The 27,998-nt window shown below is 39.6% G+C and overlaps 1 protein-coding gene across 1 annotated transcript in view; it reads right to left on the minus strand.

The window, feature by feature from the left end:
* Positions 1–387: 387 nt before the first annotated feature.
* The window catches only part of PRRX1 (paired related homeobox 1), an 80,892-nt gene continuing 53,281 nt past the window's right edge, over positions 388–27,998 (minus strand). Inside the window, exons 2-4 of the mRNA XM_007937698.2 lie at positions 19,613–19,788; positions 10,917–11,098; positions 388–526 (exon numbers count right to left, since the gene is read on the minus strand). Of these exons, the coding sequence (XP_007935889.1) occupies positions 388–526; positions 10,917–11,098; positions 19,613–19,788 (497 nt within the window). The remainder of the gene's footprint in view (positions 527–10,916; positions 11,099–19,612; positions 19,789–27,998) is intronic.

A 27,998-nucleotide genomic window follows, 5' to 3' on the forward strand; every position in this document is an offset into this window, starting at 1 on the left:
TTTTTTTTTAATCTCGGGCAACCAAGGGGGTAGGTGGGCTGGACCTAACTGAAGAAGCTTAGAGTATATTAAACAAAAGCATGAATGGAAGGAAGACAAAATAAACACACACAGAAACAAGTGGTGGTGGTATCCCAGAGGGAAGAGGAACATTTGTTAACTAATTTTCATTCTGCTCCTCTCCTGCTTTTTTCTGCCATGGTCCCAATATTTTAGTTCTGTTTGATTGTTTTTATTTTTTCCCAGCAGATGAAGAAATGACAGAGCAGGATAGGTGTCTTAAGATTTTTGATTTCTTCTTAGGCCTGTTTTTTTGTTTTGTTTTGTTTTGATTTGGTTTTTGGTTTTTTTTGTTTGGTTTTTTTTTTTTTTTTTTTTTTTTTTTCCTCAGTTGACTGTTGGCACCTGGTTCCTCTGTAAACTATATTCCTTGGCCTTCAGTCTCAGGTTGGCAATGCTGTTGGCCATGTTGATACCCTGTGCAGGGCTATTGTTGGCACATGTGGCAGAATAAGTAGCCATGGCGCTGTAGGGACAAAGGAGAGAGCAGGGAGAATAACAGGCATTAGTTTCACAAAGCTGAAGTCTGTGGCCCAGGATGGAGGTACTGTCAGGATGGGGGCAGGCAGGGGCAGGTGGGTGGGACTGAATGTTTCTTTCTCTTTGTTCCCTTTTGGACCCAGTGTTCCATTAATCTAAGGCACTCGGAGAAGTGTAGCAGTGTTGCAGAGGGCTGAAGAAAATGATTGGGGAAGGAACAAGGAGAGGGAAAGGTATTTGCTGTGCTTTATATAGTGAGTAATGATTTATTTCTGGGCTGAGAGAAGAAAGTTGCTTATGTTGAATGGCAGGTGTTTCATCAGCTGACCAATTAAGTTTAATCTCTCTTCCTGCCTATATCACCAGCTTGCGGGAGCAGTGAAGAAGAGAAGTAGGCATTTGAAAATAAACTAAAGAGAATTTTGCCTTTCTCACCCTTACTAATCATTTCTAGGTAGCTGGCCTTAATTCTAATACACGTGAAAGAATCAATAAATAACATATTAAATAGTGTGCTTGGAGAATCAGTTAAACAACCCAAGATAACTTCTCTGAAATTCTTGATTCAGTTGGTTGATAGTTCTGAGTATTACCAAGTCAAGTTATTGCCATCCCAATGACGTGACTCTGTAACCTCTTTTCAAAAGTGTATCTCGTACTGCCTTTTAAGTGAGTTATTTTAAATCTCCTAGATAAACCATCAAAGGCTACAGTTTCAGGATTCCTGGTCTCAGAAGTAATTGTTTCTCACCATCCTTATTGCTTAGAAAAAGTTAGAGTTGTTTTTCATTGCCAGAGATTGTAATTAAGACGTAGGAACACTCCTGGCCAGAAATTTGTAATTGGTGGTTTTCTGTTAATTGCATCCATGTATTTATTTCAAATGAAAAAGAAATATATTTTCTTATAGATTTGGATGCAAATTATCCATTACTTTATACTAAGCAGTTAAAAAGGGATTCATTTTCATAAAATGAAAATGTTTCTAATTGTTTCTAAGCTTAGCAAAATCCTTTTCAATTGCAGGGCTGGAATGAAGTAGATTTGTAAATGGAATAACATGTGCTTCTCTGTTGTTGCCTGCATTCCAATGGAATTTTGTCAGCCACACAGGAGTTTGTGGTTCAGAGGATCAAGTGACAAGACCAGGAAAAGAGAAAATTAAAGCTACTCCACAAATATAGAGAATATATCGTTAATACTTATTTGGAACACCACATAGTCAAGACTCATGGTCAAGACTCAAAACAGTCCATTTCTTCTCAGTTACTAGCAATTAACATAAAAAAGTTATGTTAAAGAAATAGTCCCATATCACTAGATCTTCCCAGAAAATACATTCAAAATCCTCATAACACTGATACGTGTGTGTGTGAATGTGTGTGTGTGTGTGTGTGTGCATGTGTATGTGTTATAAAGGGAGAAGCCTCAGAAGGGTTGCAAAAAGAATCCTCATTTCTTCTATTTCATCTGTGCATGCTTTCTCATTCCTTATTTCTAGGCATATGATCTTAACTCTCTAGACAAGGTAAGTTCTCCTATAACACCTTGTACTTTTCATTTCAGCACTTGTTTCGATTTTAATTAATTAATTTTTTAATGTCTATCACTTTCCTCCTCGGAAGGAAAGTTGGGCAATCCTACTTCCGTAGTGATACTGCCTCGGAAACCCAAGGAGGGGTCGCTATGAGTCGGGGCCAACTCGACGGCACATAACAACAACACAACAACAACATCACTTTCCTCAACTATGAGCTCCACAAATCAGGGACTATATCTGCCTTGTTCACCACTATATCCTCAGGCAAATCTAACATCATACCTGGCATATATTTGATGTCCAATAAATAAGTGAGAAATGTCTAGATAGGCTATGATTAAGGTGATTCCAGCTCAGTATCAACAATCTCTTCCATTCCACTCTGAGTAATGATTTCTAAAAACATTTACCAATGTGCTTTTATTCTTAGGAGTAATGCTTACTATTAAATTTGCTGTTTTATAGAAAGAGCAAAATCAGGAAGGAATTGACAAAAGCAGAGGCCAATGATTACAGGTTCTTGGAACTACCAAAAATATCTTCTCACAATAAAAGATACAAATATTGGCACAGGTTAGACTTATAGAATAGACTATCACTTCCACCATGCTCTACCAAAGGACAGAAGCAGAATAGTCCCCAGTTAAGATAGGTTTCAATTAGGAATGAAATAAATGACTAGAGCAACAGATTAAGACAGACCATGTTTTTTGTTTTTCCACAATGTACCAAGAAATGTCATTTATTTTCAAATCTGTGTATATATCATTTAATTCCTATATGAAATACATACTTCCATTTAAGACCTTGCAAGGAATGTATACAAATTCATAAAAATCTATACTCATGAAACTTCTAGGACTTCTAGGTCCCCTTTCTCTCAAAGCTCTAAGTAGCTAAGAAAAGAGGCAACTGGATTTGGGAAATGTATCTAGTCATGGATTATTTGAAATCAGTTAAATCAACCTTTCTTAACCAGATTTCTGTGAGAACTAAGTACATGATTAGTACCACTTAAAATAAATACACAGGAGAGGCTGGTGAAACCCCGGAAACCATGGCCCCTTTACCCTTTAGGCCAGAATTGGAAAACACTACAGTGGCTTCTAGCCAAACAATTGACAGGCATGTGAGGTGAACATTTACACCAGGTACACTCCATAGATCAATCATGGGAGAACAGAAGGGCAGAATTTTGCACAAGGAGATAGCTCAGGGGGCAGGGATGCACAGGAAAAAAGGACACAAGGAAGACATAACAATAAGGAGAAAGTGGGAAGAGAGCTGTTACATTGTGGGGATTGCAGTCAAAGTCATGAAACAAAATGTGTATGAACTGCTGTACGGAAAATGAATTTGCTCTGTAAACTTTCACCCAAATCACAATAAAATATAAATTAATTAATTAAAATACATAGGAAAGAAGCTAGAAATGCAAGTGATCTGTACTTGTGAAGTACTGAGAATAAAACTGAATGGTTCAGAAAACTTCATGTGAAAGCATAAAATGAAAAATTCTCTGATGGTAAATTACAGATTGTCATGGAGTGTTGTGCTTTTAAGTACTTGGCCTAATTTTTTAAGGGATATTTTTTCTGTCCTTTGAGATTCTAGCCAAAGTCCACCACCCACCGGGATTCTAAATTCCTTCTTTAACATTAAGGGTTCAGTTTATTTTCTTAGTAGGCAAGGGAATCAGAATCTTGGACGATCATTTTAGTTTATTGAAGATGCCGTTACGGTCTTCTCAAAATATCTGCTATAGCAGTGGTTTCAATTTTATACAACCATTTTTGTTATAGTTACTTCATAGTCTACTAACGTTATCATCTGATATTTTAGACTGAGGATTTAGCATGGAAACTCATTTCTTGGAAATATTTATGTTCTTTTCATAATGCAGGCAAGATAGTAATATCCAAATGAGATGAATGTTGGTCCCCTTTCTATTTCAAAACCAAATTAATGAAAATTGGAATTATATTTTGAGTAGGAGACTGGATAGTTTCTAGAGTGAAGAGCAACACCTTTGCCTGCTTGTTGCTGTTATAAGGACACTATTGTATTAATGAGGCTGTGACAATGCCCTATGGGTAGCACTCAGATTAGTGAGGTGTAAGGATACCAAAGCAATTGAGGTGAACAAATGAGTTTTGCAATTCCCTGGGAGCTCCATAAGTGATAGCATTTTTACTTGATAAATGTTTAGAAAAGTTTTAAACTTTCCAAAATTGATGTAACTTGTTCCAGCTTTACATACTCATAAAAGTAGGATGAAAAAAAAGAGAAAGTTTTCTGTCACAGACTCTTAACAAATATTTAGAACATATGACACTACAAGTAGGGACTCTAGTGATATGTTGTGAACATACTAAAGAATTACAAGTCTGTCTTCCCTCCAATACTGTGACATGAGTCTAGATTCTCAACTTGGGCTAAAAGTGCTGTCTAGGCAAACAGCGAGCAGCCTTTTGATACAGCAGTGACAGGACTTGTTAGAGGTCATAAAGGACAGAAGTAATGAGTGGAGAGTGTAAAAGTAGCTTAGTCATGCTTTAAAAATGGCATTAGAAATAAGATGGACAGGACCTTCTCCCTGAAGTGACAACAGATGCAAAAGGGCCTTGAGTAGCTGCCAATCTGAGAATGTTCCCGACCACCTGTTCTCCATGTCATGGAAACTACTAAAGCTCAGTTTTCAGAAAAGAAAGAGAGCCCTGAAATGTTTTCTCACGAGACAGAAGATGAAGAGAGCAAGTAGCTATTCACCTCGTTTTATAGGGCCATGCAAGCCATGTAAAATGAACACTCCTTCCTGTACAGGATTAAATTTACTGGAATAAAAAGGTGAGATTGAGGTTAAGTGATCTGTATACATTAAGCACATGATAACCACCAACAGCCAGCTTAACAACACCCTGAGATCTCACTCGTTGGTCTCACATTCTTAATGAAAACCATCTATTTCTCCAAGCAATGCAGACACTGGCATGATCCAAGTCCTAAGACTATTTACTGGTTTTAGCTAACATAACTTTTCTAGTTAGTTTCTAAGAACATAAAGTTGTTACCAAGAATCTAAATTGCCACATAAAGTGCGCTGAGGAAACAGCGATGAAAAAGAAGTATTTGTATCCCATCTGCTGACTCAGCAAGTCTGCCCTGGGACTTGCACAGGGATGACACATTTAAGCAAGCTTGACATTTTTCAATCTCCATATTTGGAGATTCCTAGCAGATGTAGCTCAGCCAGAGATGGGACCATGCTAACCACTAGTGGAGTCAGAGTTCTAACTGTTTGCACTGGAGACAGGTAATTTTTTGTCATTTCAACCTGCCCTAAAAATTTGTCTATCATGAGGAAGACTGTATTAAAATGACTGCCAAACACCAAGGAAGTATGGTATGATTTTAATGCCAGGAAACATAGGGACATCTGCCCATCTGCTTTCTAATCACCCAAAGTATAAAAAAAAAAAGTCCTACAAATCACAAGACAATTGGCGACATCTTGTAGAATACCAGACTCAATTTTCAACTCTAGGTTTCTTTTCTGTTTGGCCCTTTTGCATAAATGATGGTGCACTGTTTAAAATTTTACCCCAGAGACAAATCTATCAGCCAAAGAAGTCTGAGAATCTTCCTGAGATCCAAGAGTTTCACCAGCTCTTCAAGTTTTTGTTGTTTTGTTTTTTTAAGCTATAGAGCTTAAAGTTCTTTGCATTTTCATGACTCGGTCTGTGATGTGTGGAAACTAGTGATCATCTCTTCGTTTGTCCTTTTGACAGTGTAAGAACAATGGAGGTATATTTACTTCATCTAATAACATTCAATACCAGTTTTCCTAGGGAAGTTTACTTCTAAAAGAGAGATCCCATAAATCATTTTGGAAGTGATCTTTTATGATTTTAATCATCATCTCTAACTTCTGTTTTTAAAATGCAGAAGTTGACTTTTTAAGTATATATTTAGTGCTTTCAACTGAACATATCTGCACCTCATTTCATAAGTAAGGCTACAAATTGCACTGCATATTGAGTTCCTTCTGCTATTTTTAACTTTTCTTGATATAATATAATATATTTTCTTGATTTAATATATAAAGCATCTTGCAACTTTTGATTGTCTCAATGGGTTTTGATTTTTCTTTATTTAAAGGCACATTTCTTACCTATAGGTTCTAAACACCCCAGTGAAATATATAATAAGGAAACTATTGCTAGCTTGATTTTAAATACAAAGGCTGCAAAAGAGATCCAATGAATCAACTGGCCTGGGATACAACAGGAGCTAGGACAAGAACACAGTTCTTCCAACCCCTGCCCCATAGCCTACAGTCATCTGAATTCTCGCTACTCAAAGTATGTTCCAGGTGTCAACAGCATCACCTTCATTTGAGAGGGATTTGAGATACAAAATCTCAGGCCCCACCCCAGACCCACTGAGTCTGCATTGTAACAAGATCCAGGGGAATCCTAACAGCCATGTTTGGTGAGCAATGTTCTAGACTACCCTTAATTTTAAGGACATATTTTCTTGCAGCTCCAGTTTCCAATTGTATACCCCACTCAAGGATCTCACTGCTTACATTTCTAGGACTGCAACCCCCACTTACTTGAACACACTTACTTCCCACTTAAACCCTACCCCCAGCAACCCCCCTCTTGCCCCTCTGACAAGTTACCTTTTCAGTGTCTTCCGTTAGAATCCGTTATGAAGCCCCTCGTGTAAACAACATCTTGGGAGGGACGAGGATCTATTTTTGAAAGTGTGAAAGGGAGAAATGAGCCAAATGCGTTCAGCAGATGTCAGGCAGCACTGTGACCACGATCAAATGAGGGGAGGAGGAGGAGAAGGATGGGAAAGGGAAACAGTGGACAAGGAGAGGTGCCTTTCTTTTAGTTGTCATTAATTCTTTTGTTTTTGTTTTTGAACCCAGCTCTCCCTTTGGAAATGGCACTGCAGACCAACACTGCAAAGCCAGATCATTCTCCATCTACCTCTAAGGAGAGAATCTCTCTGGGGAAAGGTTTCTTGGCTACTTCATCTCAAATAATAGTCAAAACTCCGGGACTATATTAATCACTGCTACCCAAAAGGCAAAATACTGCAAGATTAGTGAATCTTGTAACTCTAGCACTTGTCTATGCATTTATCCCCACAATTTGCCTAAGGAAAATAGTTTTGGGCTAGTCAGTGGGGTCTGTGCCAAAAATAAGCTTCCTTCAACTGACCATGGGTAGATAGAGAAGACACCTGCCAAGACAGTAGTGTTAGAGGATACTTTGCTCCCTCTGGTGACTCAGTTGCCTGCCTGACATCATAACCTCAGAAGTGTTCAGGATAGCAAACCAGGTCATGCCGAGCTATAAATAGAGTGAACCATATGTTCCAATTTGCCAGGGACAATCCCAGTGTATGCCTGTTTTCCTAGTGCAATTATTAATAGCATTCTCCTTTCACTCTCAAAGTGTCATGTTTGGATGATAAATTGTACAGCCACTCTGGATATAAATGACACCCAGGGAGAGTTAAATATATATATATATATATATATATATATATATATATAAGCTATTTCCCAGCCCTTGATTCTGACAGTATGCAAACAATTGCTTTTGAGCCTTGGTTTCCTCCTTTCTTCTTCGAGGAGAGCTGTGGAAGTCAGTAAACTGTCCTTTCTGGCAGAGCTGCTTGCTCAGTGTCACTGAGTTGCAAGACCCAGCCACATTAGTCACCCCAACGCAATGCCCATACACCCCAGAATGTGAGCTTTAGCTGAAGGTATGTTTCCCTGATCTGAGAACAGACCCTAAATCAGAAGGTGATGGTTAGATATTTTTCCAGCTGTATATGTTTTGCTACTTTCAATAGAATGTGAAGTTTATGGTCATGTGGCCTAGTATGTGGGACAGAAGGAGGTAGCACAAGCACTGATTCTAATTCTGCTGGCTGAAGACTTAAACTTGGGCAAGTGTTCAGTTTCCTCTTCTTTGGAATGGGAGCAAAGACAGAGCTACCACACAGCAGTGTTCCAAGGATTAATCAAGAGAAAAGCGTTTTAATGAATGTCACATGTGAGATAACTAATTTGGCATAATAGTACCAACAGGAATAGCGAGTTACTTTGCTATAACACAAAAAGTCTAACATTTCCTTTGCTTCTTGTCACTTGTTTTTCTTTTATATCTCCTTAACAATAGTTACATTTCCTACCACGCTTCAAAATGTGAATGAAATGATAATGTATTTTGTTTCTAAACATCACAGAAAAGTCTCCAAGTAACAGAACAGCTGTTTACTATTTTTAGTAATTAACCAAAATAATTAACCACTCCAGTCAACATTGGGTCAAAAACATAATTATGGATTAAATTACCGCTTTAAACCATCACTTCTCTATTTGTATCTGGAGATTAATTTATTCTTCATACAGAATAGGAACAATCAGATTCTATGTTATTTTAATTAATCTTTACAAACTCTGTATCTAAGAGAGAAGCTATATAAAAGTATACCATGAAATGAGTAAAAAGTTCTTGGTTATATGATTTTATGTAAAAAGAGCAGAATACAAAATAATATGTACACTAAGACTCTACCCATAGAAAATATTGAACTCTAAATGGCAAAAATGAACAAACTCATTATATCAGCATGGTGGAATTATGAGTGCTTTTGAAAAATGTATCTAGTATTTCTATATTATCTTTTCAGTTAAAATAAAGTATTTCCCCAAAAGGCACATGGTCATGTTAATAGTTCCAGTTAGATGCTCATATACAGAACATATATGATGCAGACCCTGGGGCTTGAACTTGTGCCAAGTCCAGCAATCTAATCCAATCATAATTCAGGAGGGTTTCAACCCCTCACTCATGCGGTATTCTGCCCTCAGCCTCTCACTGGCAAGGACCAAATGACAGCCATCTGGACTGCCTACAGCTGCTGCAAAAAGTTCCTAAGTAGGACCCAGGCAGGAAAAGGAGCAATGCTTCCTGGTTGTGACCAAATTCAAACCAGAGACCTTGAAACATCAGGCTTTGGAATACACCCATTTCCCAAGTGTTTACTGGGTCTCTCATCAACTACTAATATTTGTAAGAGAAACAAAGCAGTCTTCCCATATTGAAGAATATGTGATTTCAGAATGCACTTTAAAATGTTTTTTATAGTAAACAGTAAACATTCCTATGGGACAGGAGGCTAAAATTTAAGTAGGACACACAGGTGTGATTAATCTCTCAAAATCAGCAAGGCATACCATGTCTGAGAGCAATGGGGCCTCAGAATTAGGAGCTCTGATGGTACAGGGGTTAAGGCATTGCGCTGCTAAAAGTAGGCGGTTCGAATCCACCAGCCACTCCACAGAAGAACGATGAAGCAATCACCTTCTGTAAAGATTTACAGCCTTGAAAACCCTATGGGGCAGTTCTATTATGTCCTGTAGGTCAAAATCAACTCGATGGCAGTGGATTTGGTTATTTTTGGTTTATACATGGGGTCACTCTACACTAAGACCAAAGGAATTCTGGCTAATTTCACATGGGAGGATACAAAAGAAATTTCCAAATGCATTTATGCTGTTTCTTTCAAGGAACTGATTGGAACAGAAAGCACATTCAGGTTGCTTAGAGTCATTACTCTTTGGAAGGTATTTACATTTCACTAATGTGGCATTTCAGATCATGTTCAGCTGGAAGATAATCTATAATTAGTCTAAATCACTCCTTAAACCAATAACTAATCTTAATAATAAAAAGGTAAACAAAAGCATAATAAATGAATTAGTGAATACTTCCTCCTCCACCAAAATCGGTCAGAGAGGATCTTTAGCCTTGATCTGGTTTTGAAGAATATTCAGGTTTAGATCTGAAGAAAGGCACTCTAGATTAATCACAATATGCTAGACATTTGTATCCCAGCTTCCTTCTGTTATCTTCCCTATGGTTTCTGAACAGAATAATAAATGGAGGCTGAAATCCTCTCTATGAGATTGAAATAGTACTTTGTTATTTTCTGCTTCAAAAATTTTAGTTTCATAATATAAAAGTTTAGTGTACGTTTTACATTCTTTTTATATTAGAAAAAAAATTACACATACAGACTGACCCCCCCAAAGAAGAGTTTAGACAAGTAGATAAGAATTAGCAATAGAATAGGAAGGCATTTGTGATCCTAAGACATCCCCACCTACTAACAAAGAACTGTGGCCAGGAAATCTAATCAATCATAATTCAGGATGATTTCAATTCCTCACTCATAAATGAACTTGGGTTTTCTTTATTTCTTTCATCCTTTCATCCTTTCATCCTTTCCTTCCCTTCCTTCCTATTTATCTTCCTCCTCTGCCTCTCCCTCCCCTTCACCCTCTTTTTGTCCTTCCTTCCTTCAGATTAGTAATCAGTTTTACTGTGAATTTTGCCTACAATCTCACAGCCTTACAAATTAAGTTCCTACTTATGCATAACAAAAGCATTTCTATCTTAAATTTGGATATAGGGTAAAGTTTTGTTCCAGAATGGTTGCAAGCAGGACATAGGGTGCAGCTTAATGATCTTTTCTTTTAGATTCTTTCCCATCTTTGAAACCTTCACAAGAGTTCCTGAGTCCAAGAGGAGGCTGCTGATGGCCTGCCCCAAAACTCTTCTGCCCCAAACCCTGCTCCTGGGGCAACTAGTAATCTCCTGTGAAAATCTGGGGATGTCAGTAAGTTGAATGTCTCTGAAGAGGTTAACCCAGTAAGAAATGTCAGCCAGCTGCACAGGCAGCTTTGAACATGACCCACGCTGGGAAACGTGGAAGCGGAGCAAGGGAGAGTGGGCCAGTCATTCACCTGTACGGAGAGGCCGTCCCCCAGGAGAGATAATCGGTGGGTCTTGGAGCAGGACGAGGTACGATGGGCTGCTCCACAGCCGTCACGTCCCCTGAGTAGGATTTAAGGAGGGAAGCGTTTTTATTGGCCAGCATGGCTCTCTCATTCCTGCGGAATTTAGCTCTTCGGTTCTGAAACCAGACCTGGAAGATTGTTGGGAGGAGAGAAGGGCATGTAGAGGGAGGAAAAAAAGAGAGAAGAAGAGGTTACATGAATGAAGTTCTGGTTGATTTTACTATACGAGGTCTTCCCAAGGATGATAGCAAATGGGTAGGGAATTTTCCCTAGAACAGCAGAATACATCATAGTCTTTTCCTAGTGGACTATGTTATAGAGCTATTGTGGGTTAAGACTAAGGTAACAGGATCATGAGGTACTTCCAGTAATCAAGCATCCAGAGCTGGGATCCATGATGGATCTATGTGACATCAAAATATGGGTTATGGACCCTGTTGTAATCAATGATCAAGAAAAAGAAGAAAAATCTCATTGGACTTTGGCCATAGATACAATACCATTTCTAAAGGCATTTGTTTGTTTGTTGTTTTAGTTTTCCAAAATGTGTACATTTCATCTGCTCCTTTTTCAACATACTTATTAGATATTTAAAAAAATTCTGGATTCCCCCAAAAGCAGACTCTGAGACAAGCATTCAAGAAGCAAATGGTTTGTTTGGGAGGTCCAAGGAACACCAGTAGAGGCGAGGAGAAGGAACACAGAGAAGAAAGAACAGCCACTAAAGGGTGCACTGTTAGGAATCCCTGTGTGGTGCAAACGTTTAATGAGCTCAGCTGCTGACTGAAAGCCTGGACCTTTGAGGCCACTCAGAGGTGCTTCAGAAGAAAGGCCTGGTGATCTATTTCTGAAAATTTAACCATTGAAAATCCTTTGGAAGCTAGCAAGCTGCCATCTAGATGTAACGATGGGTCTCTCCTCGTCAAGAGCAAAGAAGAAAGAAGAAAACCAAAATTAATGGAAACAATCAGTTCGCACGACTGGTACACCATCCGATCTGCAACCTATACAACTACGAGACCAGAAGAACTAGATGGTGCCCGGCTACCACTGTCATCCACTTGGAAGGGATGTAGGAGATCCTGGATAGAGAGGGAGAACAATGTGGAACAAAACTCAAAATCATTTGGAGGGGGAGAAAAAAAGGGGGGGGATGGTTGGGACCAGGTTTGCTGGTCCAATAGAGCTGGGTGGAACCACTGAGACTATGGCCCCTAGCTACCCTTCAGGTCTGGAATTGAAGCCACACCTGTGGTTTCCAGCCAAACAAAGTACAGGCATGTGAGTTGAACATTTACCTCAAGTAGACACACGCCCTGGAGAGAACAATCATGGGAGAAGGAAGGGCTGCTTATGCACAGGGAGACAGCTCAGGGGGCAGGAAAGTATGGAGGGATGGACACTGGGAAGTGGTAGCTATGGGGAGGAAGTGGGAGGGGAGTTGTTGTATTGTGGTAAACTATGGTCAATGACATGAGACAAATTATATGTGAACTGCTGTATGGAGAGTGAATTTGCTCTGTAAATCTTCACCCAAATCACAATTAAAAAAAAAAAAAAAAACCTTTGGAGCACAGTTCTACTCTAACACACATGGAGTCATCAAGAGTCAGAGTCAACTCGATGGAAACTAGCTGTTGTTTTTTGTTGTTCTTGTTTTTCAATTAAGCCAGCAACCTCCGTGACTGACAGCTCAATCCCACAGGGACTCTGAAGACTAATGGAGAACACATACTTCGGACCTGAGGTTTGAGGGAACTGGGTATTTGTACACCAGTTCCCATGAGTTATTGCCACTAACATTCCAGCACTCCTGGCATGCTGAACGCAGACAAGGCATTCTCCTGCAGTTCTAAAGAGAAGCTTTTGATATGCAGTGAGGATACTAGATATTAGAAGTTGACTCTACATTTAATTGTAGAATTTGAGGGATATGAACAACACAGACAGCATTTGCGATAAGTAAATCTACCATTTACTAAGTGCTAATACAGCTAAGAACTAATATAGGCACGTTGCATACATTATTTCTAGTCATCATGACAATTCCACATATTAACTTTTATTATTTCTAATACCACCACTTGTTTGTCAGTTTGTTGTATTGTGGGGGCTGATGTGTTGCTGTGAGGCTGGAGGCTTTGCCACCAGTATTTCAAATACCAGCAGGGTCACCCATGGTGGACAGGTTACAAGGGAGCTTCCGGACAAAGAAAGACTGGAAAGAAGGACGGGGCCACCTACTTCTGAAAACACTGACCAGTGAAAACCTTATGAATAGCACTGAAACACTGTCTGATATAATTTCTAGTTTAGAGTTGAGCAAACAAAGGGTCCATGAGATTAAGTAATCTGGTGAAGATCACTCAAATGACTGAGACTGTTAACTCAAATTGTCCAGCTCATAATTGTGCAATCATTTTAGACTGTAATGCAATTTTCTTCATTCATTTGCTTATTTAAGAAATATTTATGGAGTGCCTCTGTCTTCAGGCCCTGTGCTAAATGCTGGGAATACCGACCAGAGAAAGACGTGTTCTCTGCCTTCTGTCTCTGTCTCTTTTAGCCTGATGTACAATGTTGTTTCTCTTATTAAAAAGAGACAATTTTATCATCTACTATTTATGTAGCTTAAACAATTTATAAAAATAAAAAAGATTGAGAGCAATTATACCAAAATAAAAACAGCAGTTAATCTATATGATAAATATTTGGATGATTATCACTTCATGAACATCAGTTCACCAAAGAAGAAATATAAATTAAAAAATAAGTGCAAAATGATAATCAGTCATGCACATTAGAGTAACATAAATTCTAAATAAAATAACAAGATATTATTTCCCAACATAGTTAACTTCTCAAAAATTCTAATAATTGAGGTGCTCATATACAGAAAGTAGGAGCATATATTGGCATATTCTTTGCTGGTCAGTAATTGGCAAAAGGTGTAATGATTCTTTTAAAACATTCATGACAATGTATGCATAAAAAATTTCCAAATATTATACAGTAAAATGGTAGCTGGGTTAATGTCTGAATCTTGGGATTATGAGTGATACTCGTATTCTCTGCCCTTAAGTTGTTCATAGTCTATAAAGGAAGCACGCATGTAAATTTTAAAAACTATAAAACCAGTATTATGGGTGCAGTTAAAGAAACACATGACAAGGTATGGCAAACATACGAAAGGAAGGAAATTCTCTGGTGTGGAGTGGGACAGCTGCACAGCATAGGGGACAAGTTTCTCATAAGACTTATGTGACTGGTGGGCAATCTACCTCTATAGAAATACTGCCTTGGAAACCCAAGGAGGGGTCGCTATGAGTCCAATCCGACTCCACAGCAGGCCTTGTGCAGTAGTGCAGCACCAAGGCCCTTGGTGGGAATCAGTGAAGGTGAAATCTGGATACCTCATCCTTGGCTTCCTGGTCTTCTGACTCTTCTGCTTTTAATGTGCCCTTTACATTGTTATTCAGTTCTTCTGTTCAGGCTTCAACTCATGGCAACCTTCAGTAGAACAGAACCAAATGTTGTCAGGCCTGTGCCATCTTCGTGATCACTGTTAAGTTTGAGTCCATTGTTGCAGCCACGGTTTACTTTGCGTGCCTTCCAACCTTCCAATCACAATATTCTGTTGTGATTCACAGGGTTTTCATTGGTTAATTTTCAGAAGTAGATTGCCAAGGCTTTCTTCTTTGTTTGCCTTAGTCTGCAAGCACCAGCACCACTGAAATCTGTCCATGACGGAAGACCCTGACAGTATTTGAAATACTGGCAGTGTAGCTTCAAACAGCATAGAAACATGCAAGCCACCATGACAAGCTGACACACATATGGTGAACATCACTGGTGGAGTTATTTTAAATGCAAGTATAATCACATTAGTGCCCTGCTTTATACCATCCATGGCTACTCATCACTCAGAGTGAAATCAAAACTTCTTACCATGGAAAAAAAGGCTCTTCATGAATTAGCTCTTTGTCCAACAATCTAGCCACATCCTCATAACTCAGACCCCATGCCCTGGCCCAGGATCATTCCAACACCCACTCTGAGCTCACAACAACCTGCAGACTATGTTATTATGTGTTAGACTAGTTACCCACTTCATATACTTATAGCCAGTGCTTCCTCTGTCTGTCATATTCTTCCTTTTTGTCCAGCTGTCAAAACCCATGTTTTTCAAGATTCAACTTTCACTTTAATTTCTGTGTACTGCTGTAGAAGAAAGAGTGTGAACTTTAAGGTCTGTAAACAGAGTTGGGTAAAAGTACTGGTTGTTGTTGTTGTTGTTATTTGCCATCAAGTCGGCCCCGACTCATAGCGACCCCTCCTTGGGTTTCTGAGGCAGTATCACTATGGAAGTAGGATTGCCCAACCTTCCTTCCGAGGAGTGGCTGGTGGGTTTGAACCGCCAGCCTTCTGTTTAGCAGTCAAGTGCCTTAGGCACTATGCTACCAGAACTCCTAAAAGTACTGGTACCACCACTTTATTTTTTTATTTTTTGGTACCACCACTTTAAAGATTTGTTCTTGGGTAAGTTTTGATTTCTCTGATCCTTTGTCTCCCAATCAATAAAATGGAGATAATAATGAGGTTGCTATGAGCATTGGCACATAAAGAGTGCTTGCTAAATGTTTATTCTCTCCCTCTTTCTCCGGGCAGAATTGATCATTCTTTCCTCTGGACTATCACTAATTCTTGTGCTTTCATTTAGTGTAGGAATTATATCATTGCACTACATGGGTAAATACATTGCGCTTGTATTTTCTGCTCTCAATCCACAACATCTTTGATGGGAGGAACTTACCTATTTGTCCTCAACACCAAACACAATTCCAAATATGTAATAGATGCTCAATAAATGTTTTGAGAAAAAAAGTAGAAGGAAAAGAGGGAAGGATAAAGAAATGAATTTTGCACGACTCTTCTAGATGTTATGGGACATAGAAATATGAATAAGCCACAGCTTTTATCCAAGAGGACCTCACTGTCTAGTGAGGAAAGTTGACTCACATATAACTCAAGATAATACGTGTCATGTTATGATAAATGCCATAAATATATAAGCAAAGAAGTCCAAGGTCAGAACGGATTGGTTTGGATTGGGATAGAGGAAGATTTCATGGGGGGGGGGGGAATGGAAATTAAAGTTTTTATCCCATTCATTCAGGAAAAGGTCACAGCTCTGAAAGTCATTAGAATATAGTAGGGTGGGAAGAGGGTGGGGGAGAGAAAATCATTTCAACATATAAGAAAGGCATTTACTGATTGCTGTGATGAAGCTAGGGGGCTCTGGTAGTGTAGTGCCTAAGGCACTTGACTGCTAACCAGAAGGCTGGTGGTTCAAACCCACCCACCAGTCACTCCTCGGAAGAAAGGTTGGGAAATCTACTTCCATAGTGATACCACCTCAGAAACCCGAGGAAGGTTCGCTGAGTCAGAAACAACTCGAAGCAGTGAGTTTGGTTTGTCTTTGTCTTTGTCTTTCTCTTTCTTTTTCTTTTTCTGTGATGAAGGTAAAGAGCTCTGGTAGCACCGTACCTAAGACATCTGTGCTAGCCAGAAGGTTAGTGGTTCAAACCCACCAGCCACCCCATAGAAGTAGACTGGGCAATCTAACTTCTATAAAGATTTACCATCAATGGGGATTGCTATGAGTTGGAATAGACTCAATTGCAGTGGGTTTTTGTTGTTGATAGTGGTGGTGGTGGTGATGAAGGCAAAATGGTTTCCGACTCAAAAATTGTTCTATCATATTTCTTCTTTTAATTTCCAGCATTAGCAAGCCCAGCATTACCCTCTCTAGGTTTCCTTCTTGAAAATCCAAATCTCCGTGGCAGTAGGGTACTTCCAGGTACATTAGACCACTGCTCTAACATTATTCATTATACCACAGCAAGCCAAGCTCAGAGCATAAAAGATATGGAAGTTAAAAGAGAGAGGAAGAGATTTGAGTAGAAGCAGAGAGCATGGCTGGAGACCTGTGGTAAGTACTATAGGGGAAAGGGACGTAGGAGAACAAACTTCACAGTTCTGCTTTGGACGGCAGAATGGGAAGAATCAAACCAAGTTTTATTCCTCTGGGTTACTCTTACCTGAGCCCTGAGGAATTGTGAACTAGTGTTGTGTGTACCTTCACTCATACTTTCTTCTATCCTATCCTCTGTTGACCCCACAGGGCCAGGGCAACTTTCCCCTTCTGTTACTGACATTTTCCTTTTTGTCTCTTGGGGAGTGTTTTTAGGTGAAGTCTCTGTCTCCTTACACAGAAAACACTTCCACAATTTCTCTTCAGGGACCTCTAAGACCCTCTCCTTCAACTCAACAAATGTCTGTTACACTTACTGTGCCTCATGGTGAAGACATGGTCCAACCCTCAAGTCCCTTAAGTCTAGTTAAAGTCTCCACTAGTCAAGAGGGTTATCATTTGCAGAAAGAAATTCCTCAAACTCAGACTAAGCATAGATATACAAACAATAATTTATTTAGGAAGACAACACAGATTTGGCCCACCCCTCTCATCAAAATAGCAGCTGACCACTGGCAACATGGAAGACAAACCCCTGTAATCTGACTTTGCAAGATTGCAAAGCACTCCTTGGAAAAGCACTTAGCCAAGAGACTCTTACTTATTCAAAGTTTATTGTAGTGGTTAAAAGCATGAACTCTGTGTCTGCGTGTCAAATTCTAGTTCAGCCACTTCCTAGTGTGGCTAGGAAATACTTTAACTTCTCTGTGCCTCAGTTTCCCCAACTGCAAGATGAGGAATACTATCTACCTCATAAAATTGTTGTATTAAGTAGATTAGTGTATGTAAAGAATTTACAACACTACTTGGCAAATAAGGGATCACGTATTATCGTTGTTGTTGTTGTTATGTGCTGTCGAGTCAGACCAGACTCATAGCGACCCCTCCTTGGGTTGCCGAGGCAGTATCACTACAGAAGTAGATTGCCCCGTGTTCCTTCACAAGTCTTATTAGTTACTATGTTATTGTCGGGAGCTCCGGTAGCATAGTGCCTAAGGCATTTGACTGCTAACCAGAAGGCTGGTGGTTCAAACCCACTAGCCACTCCTCGGAAGGAAGGTTGGGCTATCTGCTTCAGTAGTGATACTGCCTCAGAAACCCAAGGAAGAGTTGCTATGAGTCAGGTTTGATTCGATGGCAGTGAGTTGAGTTGATGTTATTGTCACTATTATTTTTATTAATCAGATTACGTCATTATGTCTGTCACTTTGTTGTACTGTGGTGGCTTGCAGGCTGCTATGATGCTAGAAGCTAAGCCACCAGTATTTCAAATACCAACAGGATCACTCATGGTAGACAGGTTTCAGTGAAGCTTTTAGACTAAGTCAGAGTAGTTAGGTGCCACTATTGATCTCTCCCCATCCAGAGCAAAGAAGAATACAGAAAATCAAAAATGAAAGGAAACAATTAGTCCAAAGGACTAATGGACCATGTGAACCCCAGCCTCCACAACCCTGAGACCAAAAGATCTAGATGGTGCATGGGTAGCATTGCTGACGTCTCTGAAAGGGATCATAATAGGAGGTCCCAGACAGAGTGGAAGAAAAAGGTGGGACAAAACTCAAAATCATGAAAAAGACCCAACTTACTGGTCTGATAGAGACTCTGGTGGTAGCCCCAAGATGATGGCCCTTAGGCACTCTTGAAACTAGGAAATGAACTTACCCCCATGGCTCAACCTTCAGCCAAATGACAGACATGCCTTTCCGGTGAACAATAACATCAGGGAGGTCTATACACTTCAGAACAATCAACCACACCAAAAAGAAAAAAATAAAGGTCTAGTGTTCTATTTCCCAAAATTAGCCAATGAAAACCTTATAGAACACAACACAATATTGTCCAATGTAGTAAGGAAAGATGAACCCCCTGGGTTGAAAGGCACTACACAATAGTCACAGCAATGGACTCAGACATGCCAATAATCAATTCAAATGGTGCAGGACCGGAGCCAACTCAATGGCAGCCAACAACAAAGTCATTTTCTAAATATCTGGATGTGTCACAGTAGTAATGTTAGAAAATATTGATATAGCCTCTTTACCGTGTTTTACCTGTCCTTATTCTTCTTCACTTTACAGAGACATGTGAGGATAAATGAAATAATCATCTTGAATTTGCTCTCAATGCAGTTCCTAAGTGCAGGGTCTTACATGTGTTCATGTCTCACTCCCACCAGTGTCCATCGTCATGTATAATGAGTGTCCTGAAGGTCTGCACATCCACAAAGGCTGGGAGGAAAACTGAGGTGGGAGACAGAGAGTCTTGGGCCACCCTAGAGCTCAAATTGAAAGTTAGGGCTGAAAACACAAAGGCTCAGACAGACCATGTCAATAGTATGAATCTGGAAGGTGGAAAACAATATGGAAGAGGGGAAACTGCAGTAAGGAAAATTCCATCCTACCTAAAAGCATTCCATTCCATATTTTTAAATATTGGGCTGCCCCAAGCAACAGCTAGAAACTGGATTCTGTCCTCATGCTGCCCATTGATAACCCTTTTGAGTACCAGCCCCTGTCTGCAATCTAAAATTGCATTTTCAAAGTCTTCAGGGATGTGCCTCTGGGAAGGGGAATATGAGGTGCCAGCCTCCCACAGTATGCTTTACCTGCACTCTGGCCTCAGTGAGATTCACCCTGCGGGCCAAGTCTTCTCGCACAAAAGCATCGGGATAGTGCGTCCGCTCAAAGACGCGCTCCAAAGCTTGCAGCTGGCTGCTGTTGAATGTGGTCCTGTTCCTCCTCTGCTTTCTCTTCTTCTTCTCCTCTGAGTTCAGCTGATCATCTAGAATAGAAGAAACTGATGATAAGGAGCCAAAATCACTTTGGGGATCAGCTGACATTTTATAATATATGTACAGTAAGCTGTTGCTTCACTTGCTCATGCCCACATCACAGCCAAATGCCACTTTCAATGTGCAAATGTGGGAACTGGTGCTTGCGAGTTTATAGTCAACAACTCCTAGAAGTTCTGAGGCTTGCTTTTTGCTTCTAAATCTGGGGCCAAACCTTATCTGTCCGAGAGACAGATGCACTCTCCTTCAAGTCTTTTTCGTCAAAGAAGGTTAAAAGAAAACCAGAGTCCTGCACGTTCTCTGAACTTCTCTAGAAGTGGGAGAACAGTAGATTCTTTGTATCTTATTTTCCTTAGACAATATATGTTCATTCATTTAGTTTCATAATTCAGGTAGACCAAATGTCCTCTGGTTCCTTCTCTTCCAACATACACACCAGGACACAAATTCAGAGTTATAGTGGCAAAATCATTTGTAAACCAAATTAGAAGAGTTTCTGTCTTGCCATGCACTTTCCTGGAAGCAGTAATTAATTCCTAATTGCATTCACTCAAGGCTCCATGCTGTTGCTAACGCAGGTTTCAAGGCCCTCATGCAGCCTGCCCCGAGGCAGTCAGGGAGGAGCACACTCTTGTTTTACTTCCTCCCATTCCACCCCACCCCACCCCCATCAGGAGGGATGGATGTGTGACACTGAACAGAAGTCGAGCTGTGCTACCACTGCCATCAGACCATCACCCTGAGGCCCAAGCCAGTGCAGAGTCTGCAGCTCTCAGAGGTTTACAATACAGAGCTCCCATGGTCCACATCACATCCGCATTCTGGTGAACTGGACTTATATTTCCAGTAGTCCGACTCAGCCCAAATAGAAATGCAAGGAGTGTGAGTGAGGGTGGATGAAAGGAGAGCTTGGCCACTTGCTCACATTCTACATAGTTCTCATCCACTTTTTCTAATATGAGTGAAATCTCTTAATCCTGAGTATAAAACACTAGACACAAACAACAAAACTATGAGCACAAATTATGCTATCCTACTTTAGCTATGGGAGTTCTGGTGGCGTAGTGCGGAAGGCATTTGACTGCTAACCAGAAGGCTGGTGGTTATTATTCGTATTATAAACAGAGGGCATGTTGTAGATTTGGTTGTGGATTCAAAGCATAAAAGAAATGGAGGAATTCCTAGCCCAGATCGCTCAATGACTGATGACCTAGACCTCTAAGTTTTGTTGTCTTGCTAATGAAAACCCCTTCTTCCTCACTGCTGCCTCATCAGGAATGCTCTTGGAGCTTAGAAAGAAGCTTGATATTGATATCAAGAAGCTCCTTGATATTGAAAGCACTCAGGCATAGTAAGTGCTTGCGGAATTTGTTTTCAGGGAAAATGTGAAATTTCTTGTGTCCTTAGAAAACTATTTCCTACAGAAAACAATCAAATGATCTCATCCAAATTTCTCCCTCAAGGTAGAGCTGCTTCAAGGTAGAGCTGAATTTGACCTTCTCTTGTTTTTCACATTTGTGGTATCTTAACTGGAAGCCTTCTGTGATGGCATTTCTGTGACACTCTCGGTAAGACTGTCAGATTGGTGGCATCTTGAGAATGGACGCAATTTAATCAACATGGTTTCTGGGATCTAGCAAAGCCCATAATATTCCAACCAACATCACTGATCACACCACCATTTGTTGTTGTTAGCTGTCATTGAGTCAGCTCCAACTCATGGCAACCTTAGGGACAACGGAACTAAACATTGCTTGGTCCTGTGCCATCTTCACCATCATTGGTTATGATGGAGTTCATTGTTGTAGCTGTTGTGTCAATCCATTTCACTGAGGGTTTCACTCATTTTTGCTGACCCTCTATAAGCAAAATTAGTTTACAACAATATCAACAGTAGAATTTACATCTGGGAGCAAACAGCTTTCAGTCTTTGTCTTGCATTTGTATTCTCATTCTTTTCAACTATTTGGAGACTTTCTTGTTGTTACCATTCTCATATCCAAGCCTTTTTGTCAATAGTTCTACATGTCTTGCCTGTCAAGTCTCTAGGTCATCCAGGCCTTTGCTACAGGACCACAATCTAAATTCTATGCTTCAGTTAGTGAGAAGTATGCAAAAACTCCTTAGCTTCCATACCTACCCCAAACTGAGCCCAATTATGGAGATCTTAGGCTATTATACCTAATCGCATAAAGGAAATGCCTTATTAGTCAATCCCATGATTTGTTTTCTTCCTTCAAGAAAATTCTTTCTCAGGTATAACCACAAATTCTAAATCCTTTGTGCTATTTTGTAAGCCTATTTCTTCTTATACTGCCAAAGTATGATCAAGACCCAGAATATTTTATATTTTGTTCTTAGTACTACAACCTGCTACATAATGTTTCAGTAGTTCTTTGAAATCTTCCACTGTTCACTCAAATTCCACTGACTGTCCACCATAAACCACCAACTCCCCTGACGTGGGAGTAAGGGAAACGGAGAATTATCGTTTATGACAGGGAATAACTAGCTATGATGACCTGAAACAATGCCAGCAAAAGTTTCCCAGTGAATGTTCTTGTTGTTTTTAACAAATGAAAACACCAGTTCAGATCATGTTGAAGGTGAGAAAAGACACGCAAATAACAAGGACCCGGGGAGTCTGGATCTGGCAAATGTCCTTCGAAGTGCAAGGATAATAGAAAGAGACAAAGAGTGGGCAAATGAGACTGCTTGAGCGGCAGCTCTGCCGCTCGTCTGTCTTTGCTCACTGTGAGCTCCCTGTTTTCCTCCAAGAACACAGAAGAACAGAGCCCAGCACAGGATCTTCAGCAGCACTAGAGGAAACATAAACATTGTAGAAGTTTACAAACGCAGGGCATTTGAAGGACCTGTGATAAACACTTTTATCAGAATCTGCGCTCTGGTTGAATACAGGGGAAAGAAAGCAGTGTATTTTTATCACTGCAGGAGGATCATCTTTCTCATAAAAATAGCCTCAACAAAGGTTGATGTTGAAGCATGCTATCCAAAGATGGTGTTGTTACTGTTAGGTGCTTGTCAAGTTGATTTTGACTTATAGTGACCCCATGTGACAGAGTAGAACTGCTCCACAGGGCTTCTAGTTTGTAATCTTTGCAGGAACAGATGGCCAGGTTTTCCTCCCAGGGAGTCATTGGTGGGTTTGAACAGCCAACCTTTCTGTCAGTAGCCAAGCACTTAACCATTGTGCCCCAGAATTCCTTTTAATACAAGGATACCTATGACCAACTGAACATCAGGAAGCATCTCATCCTTTGGAATTCAGAATTGGGTAGGGTTCACCAAGCTGCAAAATATCTCGGGGGACATGAATACTTTCTTATCAAAACATGTTTCAAACCCAAAGTGGTTATGTATTTTATAATTTTATGGATGATTGAGTAAATTGCAAGTATGTGGCTATTGTTACTCTGTCTAAAAAAAAACAAGCAACATGACCTTACGAGCAGGTGTATTCTCACTTAGAATCATGAGTCATTAAATACAAGCACCAAATAAAACTAAATGATATTAAGCAAACACTGCTCAAAATCACAATGCAAGTTCGTGACTAAGCCACAGTTGGAACCCAGGACTCCTAGTTCTAGCCTACTCTTTAGTCCAAATGACAATGTGCACACTTTGCAGGAGAGGAAGCACCAGAGACATAAATAGGAACCACGACCCAGGTAAAATACTTATGGACAGGTTTTTCCATGTGAGCTATTATGAAGAAGGTCTAAGAAAGGGGGTCCATGTGTATCATCTATTAGCATTCTACCAAAATAGCTTTAAAAAACATGCAACTGTTGTCATCTAGAATAATGACTTTGATCCAGCTGTTCTCTTGCATGTTTCTTCGTATTGGCCTCCATAAGTCATTGCTTCAACAACTAAATAAGTGCAGGGTTATTTTAGCACAGTAGTATAGTCCCATCAAGGAGCCCTAGTGGTACAAATGGTTAAGCACTCGTTTGCTAACAGATAGGTTGGAGGTTCAAACTCCGTGACTCCACGGCAGAAAACACTGGCAATCTGCTTCTATAAAGATTACAGCCTAGAAAACCCTATGAGGCAGTTCTACTCTGTCACCTGGAGTCACTATAAGTCAAAATCAACTCAATGGCACCCAACAACAACAAATCCCTATCTTCTTCCCATAACCATATTAGCATTTCTCCATCATTTTAGGACACAGTTCAAAATCTGTTTCCTAAGACCCATCTCAAGTTTTACCTCCTGTATAAAACTTTCTTGATGACTCTGATCTATATTGGTCTGTTTGCTCAATTCCTACAGAATATATTTTAGTACAGTATCCCTGGATGGTGCAAATGATTAACGTGCTCTGCTGCTAACTGAAACCCTGGCAATCAACTTATGAAAAATCAGCCATTGTAAACCCTGTGGGGCAGAGTTCCACTCTGACACATATGGTGTCACATGTGGGGTCACCATGAGTCATAGTTGGCTTGATGGCAACCAAAGTTTTTTTAGTTTGTGTATCAAATGCTTTTTATAAATATGGTCTAATTCTTCCCAAGTAAATGTTATGTCACCTCAATACATTTAGATATTCCTGCAGAAAAGAGATGAGTTCCTTGATAAATTAAATGACAAAAAAAGAAAGAAAGAATTTGAATAATATAGAATGGAAGCAGTTCCAGAAAATTAGAACCTTAATGATATATCCAAAGTTTTAAAGGGCTGAGTAATTTCTAAATTCCAATTCTTCTTTTTGACAGCAAATAATTAGGTTAATTTGATCTTTTGTCTCTGGGAAATTTTACCTGTAGAATAAAAAGTCCTTTTAGCGTTTCTTTTGCAGATAGGTTAGTCCTTAGTGTTAGAGATGGAGAAGCACGCTTCTGATTCTGTTGTAAACACAGGATTACTCCTTTGTTCTTATTCCTTCCCAGAGAAGCAACTCGGGATAAATGAATGATTTAAACAAACAGGAATACAAGAAGGAAATCTATGCTGCTAGAGATAAGATGTTCCCAATGGATCAGAATGCTAGAATACATAAGAAGCTCTTCTGAAAGAAAGAAATCCTTGAGCACAGGTAGGATACCCCTGTGCCTTCAGATGTGAATTGAAGAAAACAATAGCTCTGCCCTTGGCTCTACCATGAAATTCACTCCAGAGTGCACATCTGGCTGCTGAAGTAGCACTGAGGAAGGGTGGAGAAGACCTTGTGAAGTGCCATCACCAAACATGAGGACCAGACTCATGTGTGTGGTGATCCCTACTCATTAAGCCCTCCACTCACCAAACAGGCATCAGTCAACTCCCAGAGTCCCAAAGTCTCCTCTCTACCCTGTGGGAGGGGCCTTGGTATACCTAAATCAATGCTCGGCCAACAGTAATTTAAAGGTATGGCAAAAACATATTTTAGGAATCAAATCTGAAGAAAAATGTGTTTGGTATGCCTGAGTCACATCAATTTGGGGAGAAATCTGATGCAAGAAGATAAAATGCCAGCTTCAGTAGCAGAAACCAACTGCCACATCAAAGTGCATCATCTGCCTCTCAGTTGAAAACAGGGCAGGCAAGCGGATCTAAAGTGCAGCCCGCCGATCATTTTATGGGCATTGAAGAATGTTTTCAAAGGAACTTATATTGCACAACAGCTACTTACTTTAATGAGATTTGTGTGGTTCAGGCCCTGTAACCTTTGGAAAATTGAAGGGAAGTATAATTGCAAAAGCCACTAAAAACTGTTTAGCTTTTATTGTGAAGCCTATGAAAAGCAGCGAAATACAGCTTGCCATTTATTTGAGTCTCTTTGGTTACACTTAACTCCGACTGCAATTAGGACAGCATCTTTTTAATATGCACCCTGATAAATGGCACATGGTTCACTTAATTAGGATGAGTATTGTAGTGTAGCCCAAGCTTAGTGCAATGCATCGCAATGACACAACCCAAGGTTAGCAGCACACCCACACCTTCTCAGCAGCATACCTGGTCTCCTCCACCATGGAAGTCCAGCAACTGTCAAGAGTGGCCAGGTCTCTGTCAACACAAATATTCAACCGTACCACAATTCATTACTTTAGGCTCCTTTATTGCGTTACAGCTGCCAGATGCTAAACTTTGTATGATGGACTTTAATGTGTGTATTTATCCCTTTCCAGTCCACATGGTATAGATATGGTTTATTTTTGGTCAAGTATTAGTCTGAACCTGAATAAATAACATTCAAACACATTAAAGGTAATTTTTGGGAAGACGTGTTCTTCAAAGAATGAAATGCTCTAAGAAGTGTGGAATTGCTTTATCTTGAATAGGTCTGACCAAACAGAATAGTCAGTGGCTCTATGGAAGCCATAATCATTCGTTGTAGACACAGATCAAGGTTTAGCTCTCTCAGGATAAACGCTTGTCCTTTGAAACAGAAAACACTGAAGAATTTAAGATACCATCATGTGATTTGTACTTCTTTCTGCTTCTTCACTGCATCTGTTTCTTTCACCTCTCAATGCATTTCCACAGAGCCAAAAACATGGATGTAATTTCATTCTATTTTCATTCTCTCAATACATTTTTCATAAAGGGATCCTGATTAGAATGCCAGGCATGCTCAACAAGAAAAGCTTGGTCTTTCCATGCAGTCCTGTTAGATCCCTGGCTTTCTTCTAAGGTTATATTCATATTTTTCCCCATGCTGGTATTTTCCATGTAACTGTGGGTCTATTTGAAAGTACACAGCAGAGCAAATGTTTGTGTTTATATTTAATTGAGGCTATTATCAATGCTCAGTTAATACAAATTAATAATCAGCCATGTTACTGGAGGTGTTGAGTGACTGAGCAGATACTATCTCTTCAATAAAGAGAAAAATTCTGGCTTCAGACATATAAACTATCTCAAAATTTCTTTATGGAGAAGTCACTGATTTACTCATTTTCTAACCTGTTTCAAAATGCAAAATAATGATAATAATAATAATAATAATTTAGAAAATATGAATCTTTGTACTAGACCCAACTAACTCTAATTGGGGAGGGCACACAGTAGGGCAGAGTGGAAAATGAACTGGGTTGGGATCAGAAGGAACTGTGTTTTCCTACAGGCCTTGTCATTTACTAACTGTGTGGCTTGGGGCAAGGCTCATCACTTTTCTGAGCCTCAGCTTCCAAAACAATAAAACAGGAGTAAGACTTCCCATTCCCAGGATTTGAGGACTAACAAACAAGAATATGGCACAAAGAAGGCATTTGGTTTGCGGTGGGTTTTACTGCTACCATGGCTGCTACAATTTCTCCTATTCAAAAATTTTTGTTGCTGTTCCTTTTTCTTTCTGTTACCTGCTTGAGTGTATTTGGCTTTTTGCCAAGACTTTTAGCACAGAATAACTGAGAAGAGAATGAGAAAGCCATTCCAAAGTACTGATATGCCTTTGTCTGGTTTGATGGAGAGCATAGTTGTGATCTAGGAAGTGGAAGAATGAAGGCCTTAAAAATCAGCAAAAGCTGAGATAGAACCAAAATCATGCAAGGAAATCACACATACACATTCCTCCAAAAACACTACCTGAGACACTTTTCTGCTGTTACTAAATTCCTGGCTTTCTAACAAGCCTTATTTTTTCTTTCTAAATTCAAATTTTAAAAAGAAACATTCAGAAAGCAAGTATATTTTAACAATCAAATATAGGTAAGCAATTGGTACCCTTAATACATAAAAACTCACTAGAAATGAGGTGTTTTTGTTTTTGTTTTAAGGAAAAATAAAAGAAGGCCAAGGTCTAAAGCCAGTCTATGAAATTTCAATTATTTCCTAGCCCGTTAGTCTCAAGTTGGCTAATTTGGTTACCACATGTTTAAAAACACAAAAGTTAGGTCATATTACTCAATATTTGCTTGGTGACTTTTTTTTTCTTTTTAAATGTCTGAGCACTTTGGTAAATTCCAGAGGGATAAAAAGAAACCAAGGAAGGCAAAGTTCTGGGGAAAGAGTGACTTCTGACAGAGATTTTAAAAGCTTTCTAATTTTGCAATATTCCAGGTGTGTGGTCCTTTTGGAAGTGCCTCTTGTCTAGGATTACAAACAGAGCTCTGGATGAGGCATGTGCTCTTGCCTTCTTCTGATGGCATTTTCCTTTGTAGTAGAGTGTTAGAGTGTTGTTATTTTGTAAAAGACACAACATCAATCTTGACATTACCAGTAGACATTGGTATCTTCATGTGAG

Source organism: Orycteropus afer, unplaced genomic scaffold (assembly GCF_000298275.1).
Source record: "Orycteropus afer afer isolate SDZICR_OR568_19922 unplaced genomic scaffold, OryAfe1.0 scaffold00044, whole genome shotgun sequence".
In the NCBI taxonomy this organism is placed as follows: Eukaryota; Metazoa; Chordata; class Mammalia; order Tubulidentata; family Orycteropodidae; genus Orycteropus; species Orycteropus afer.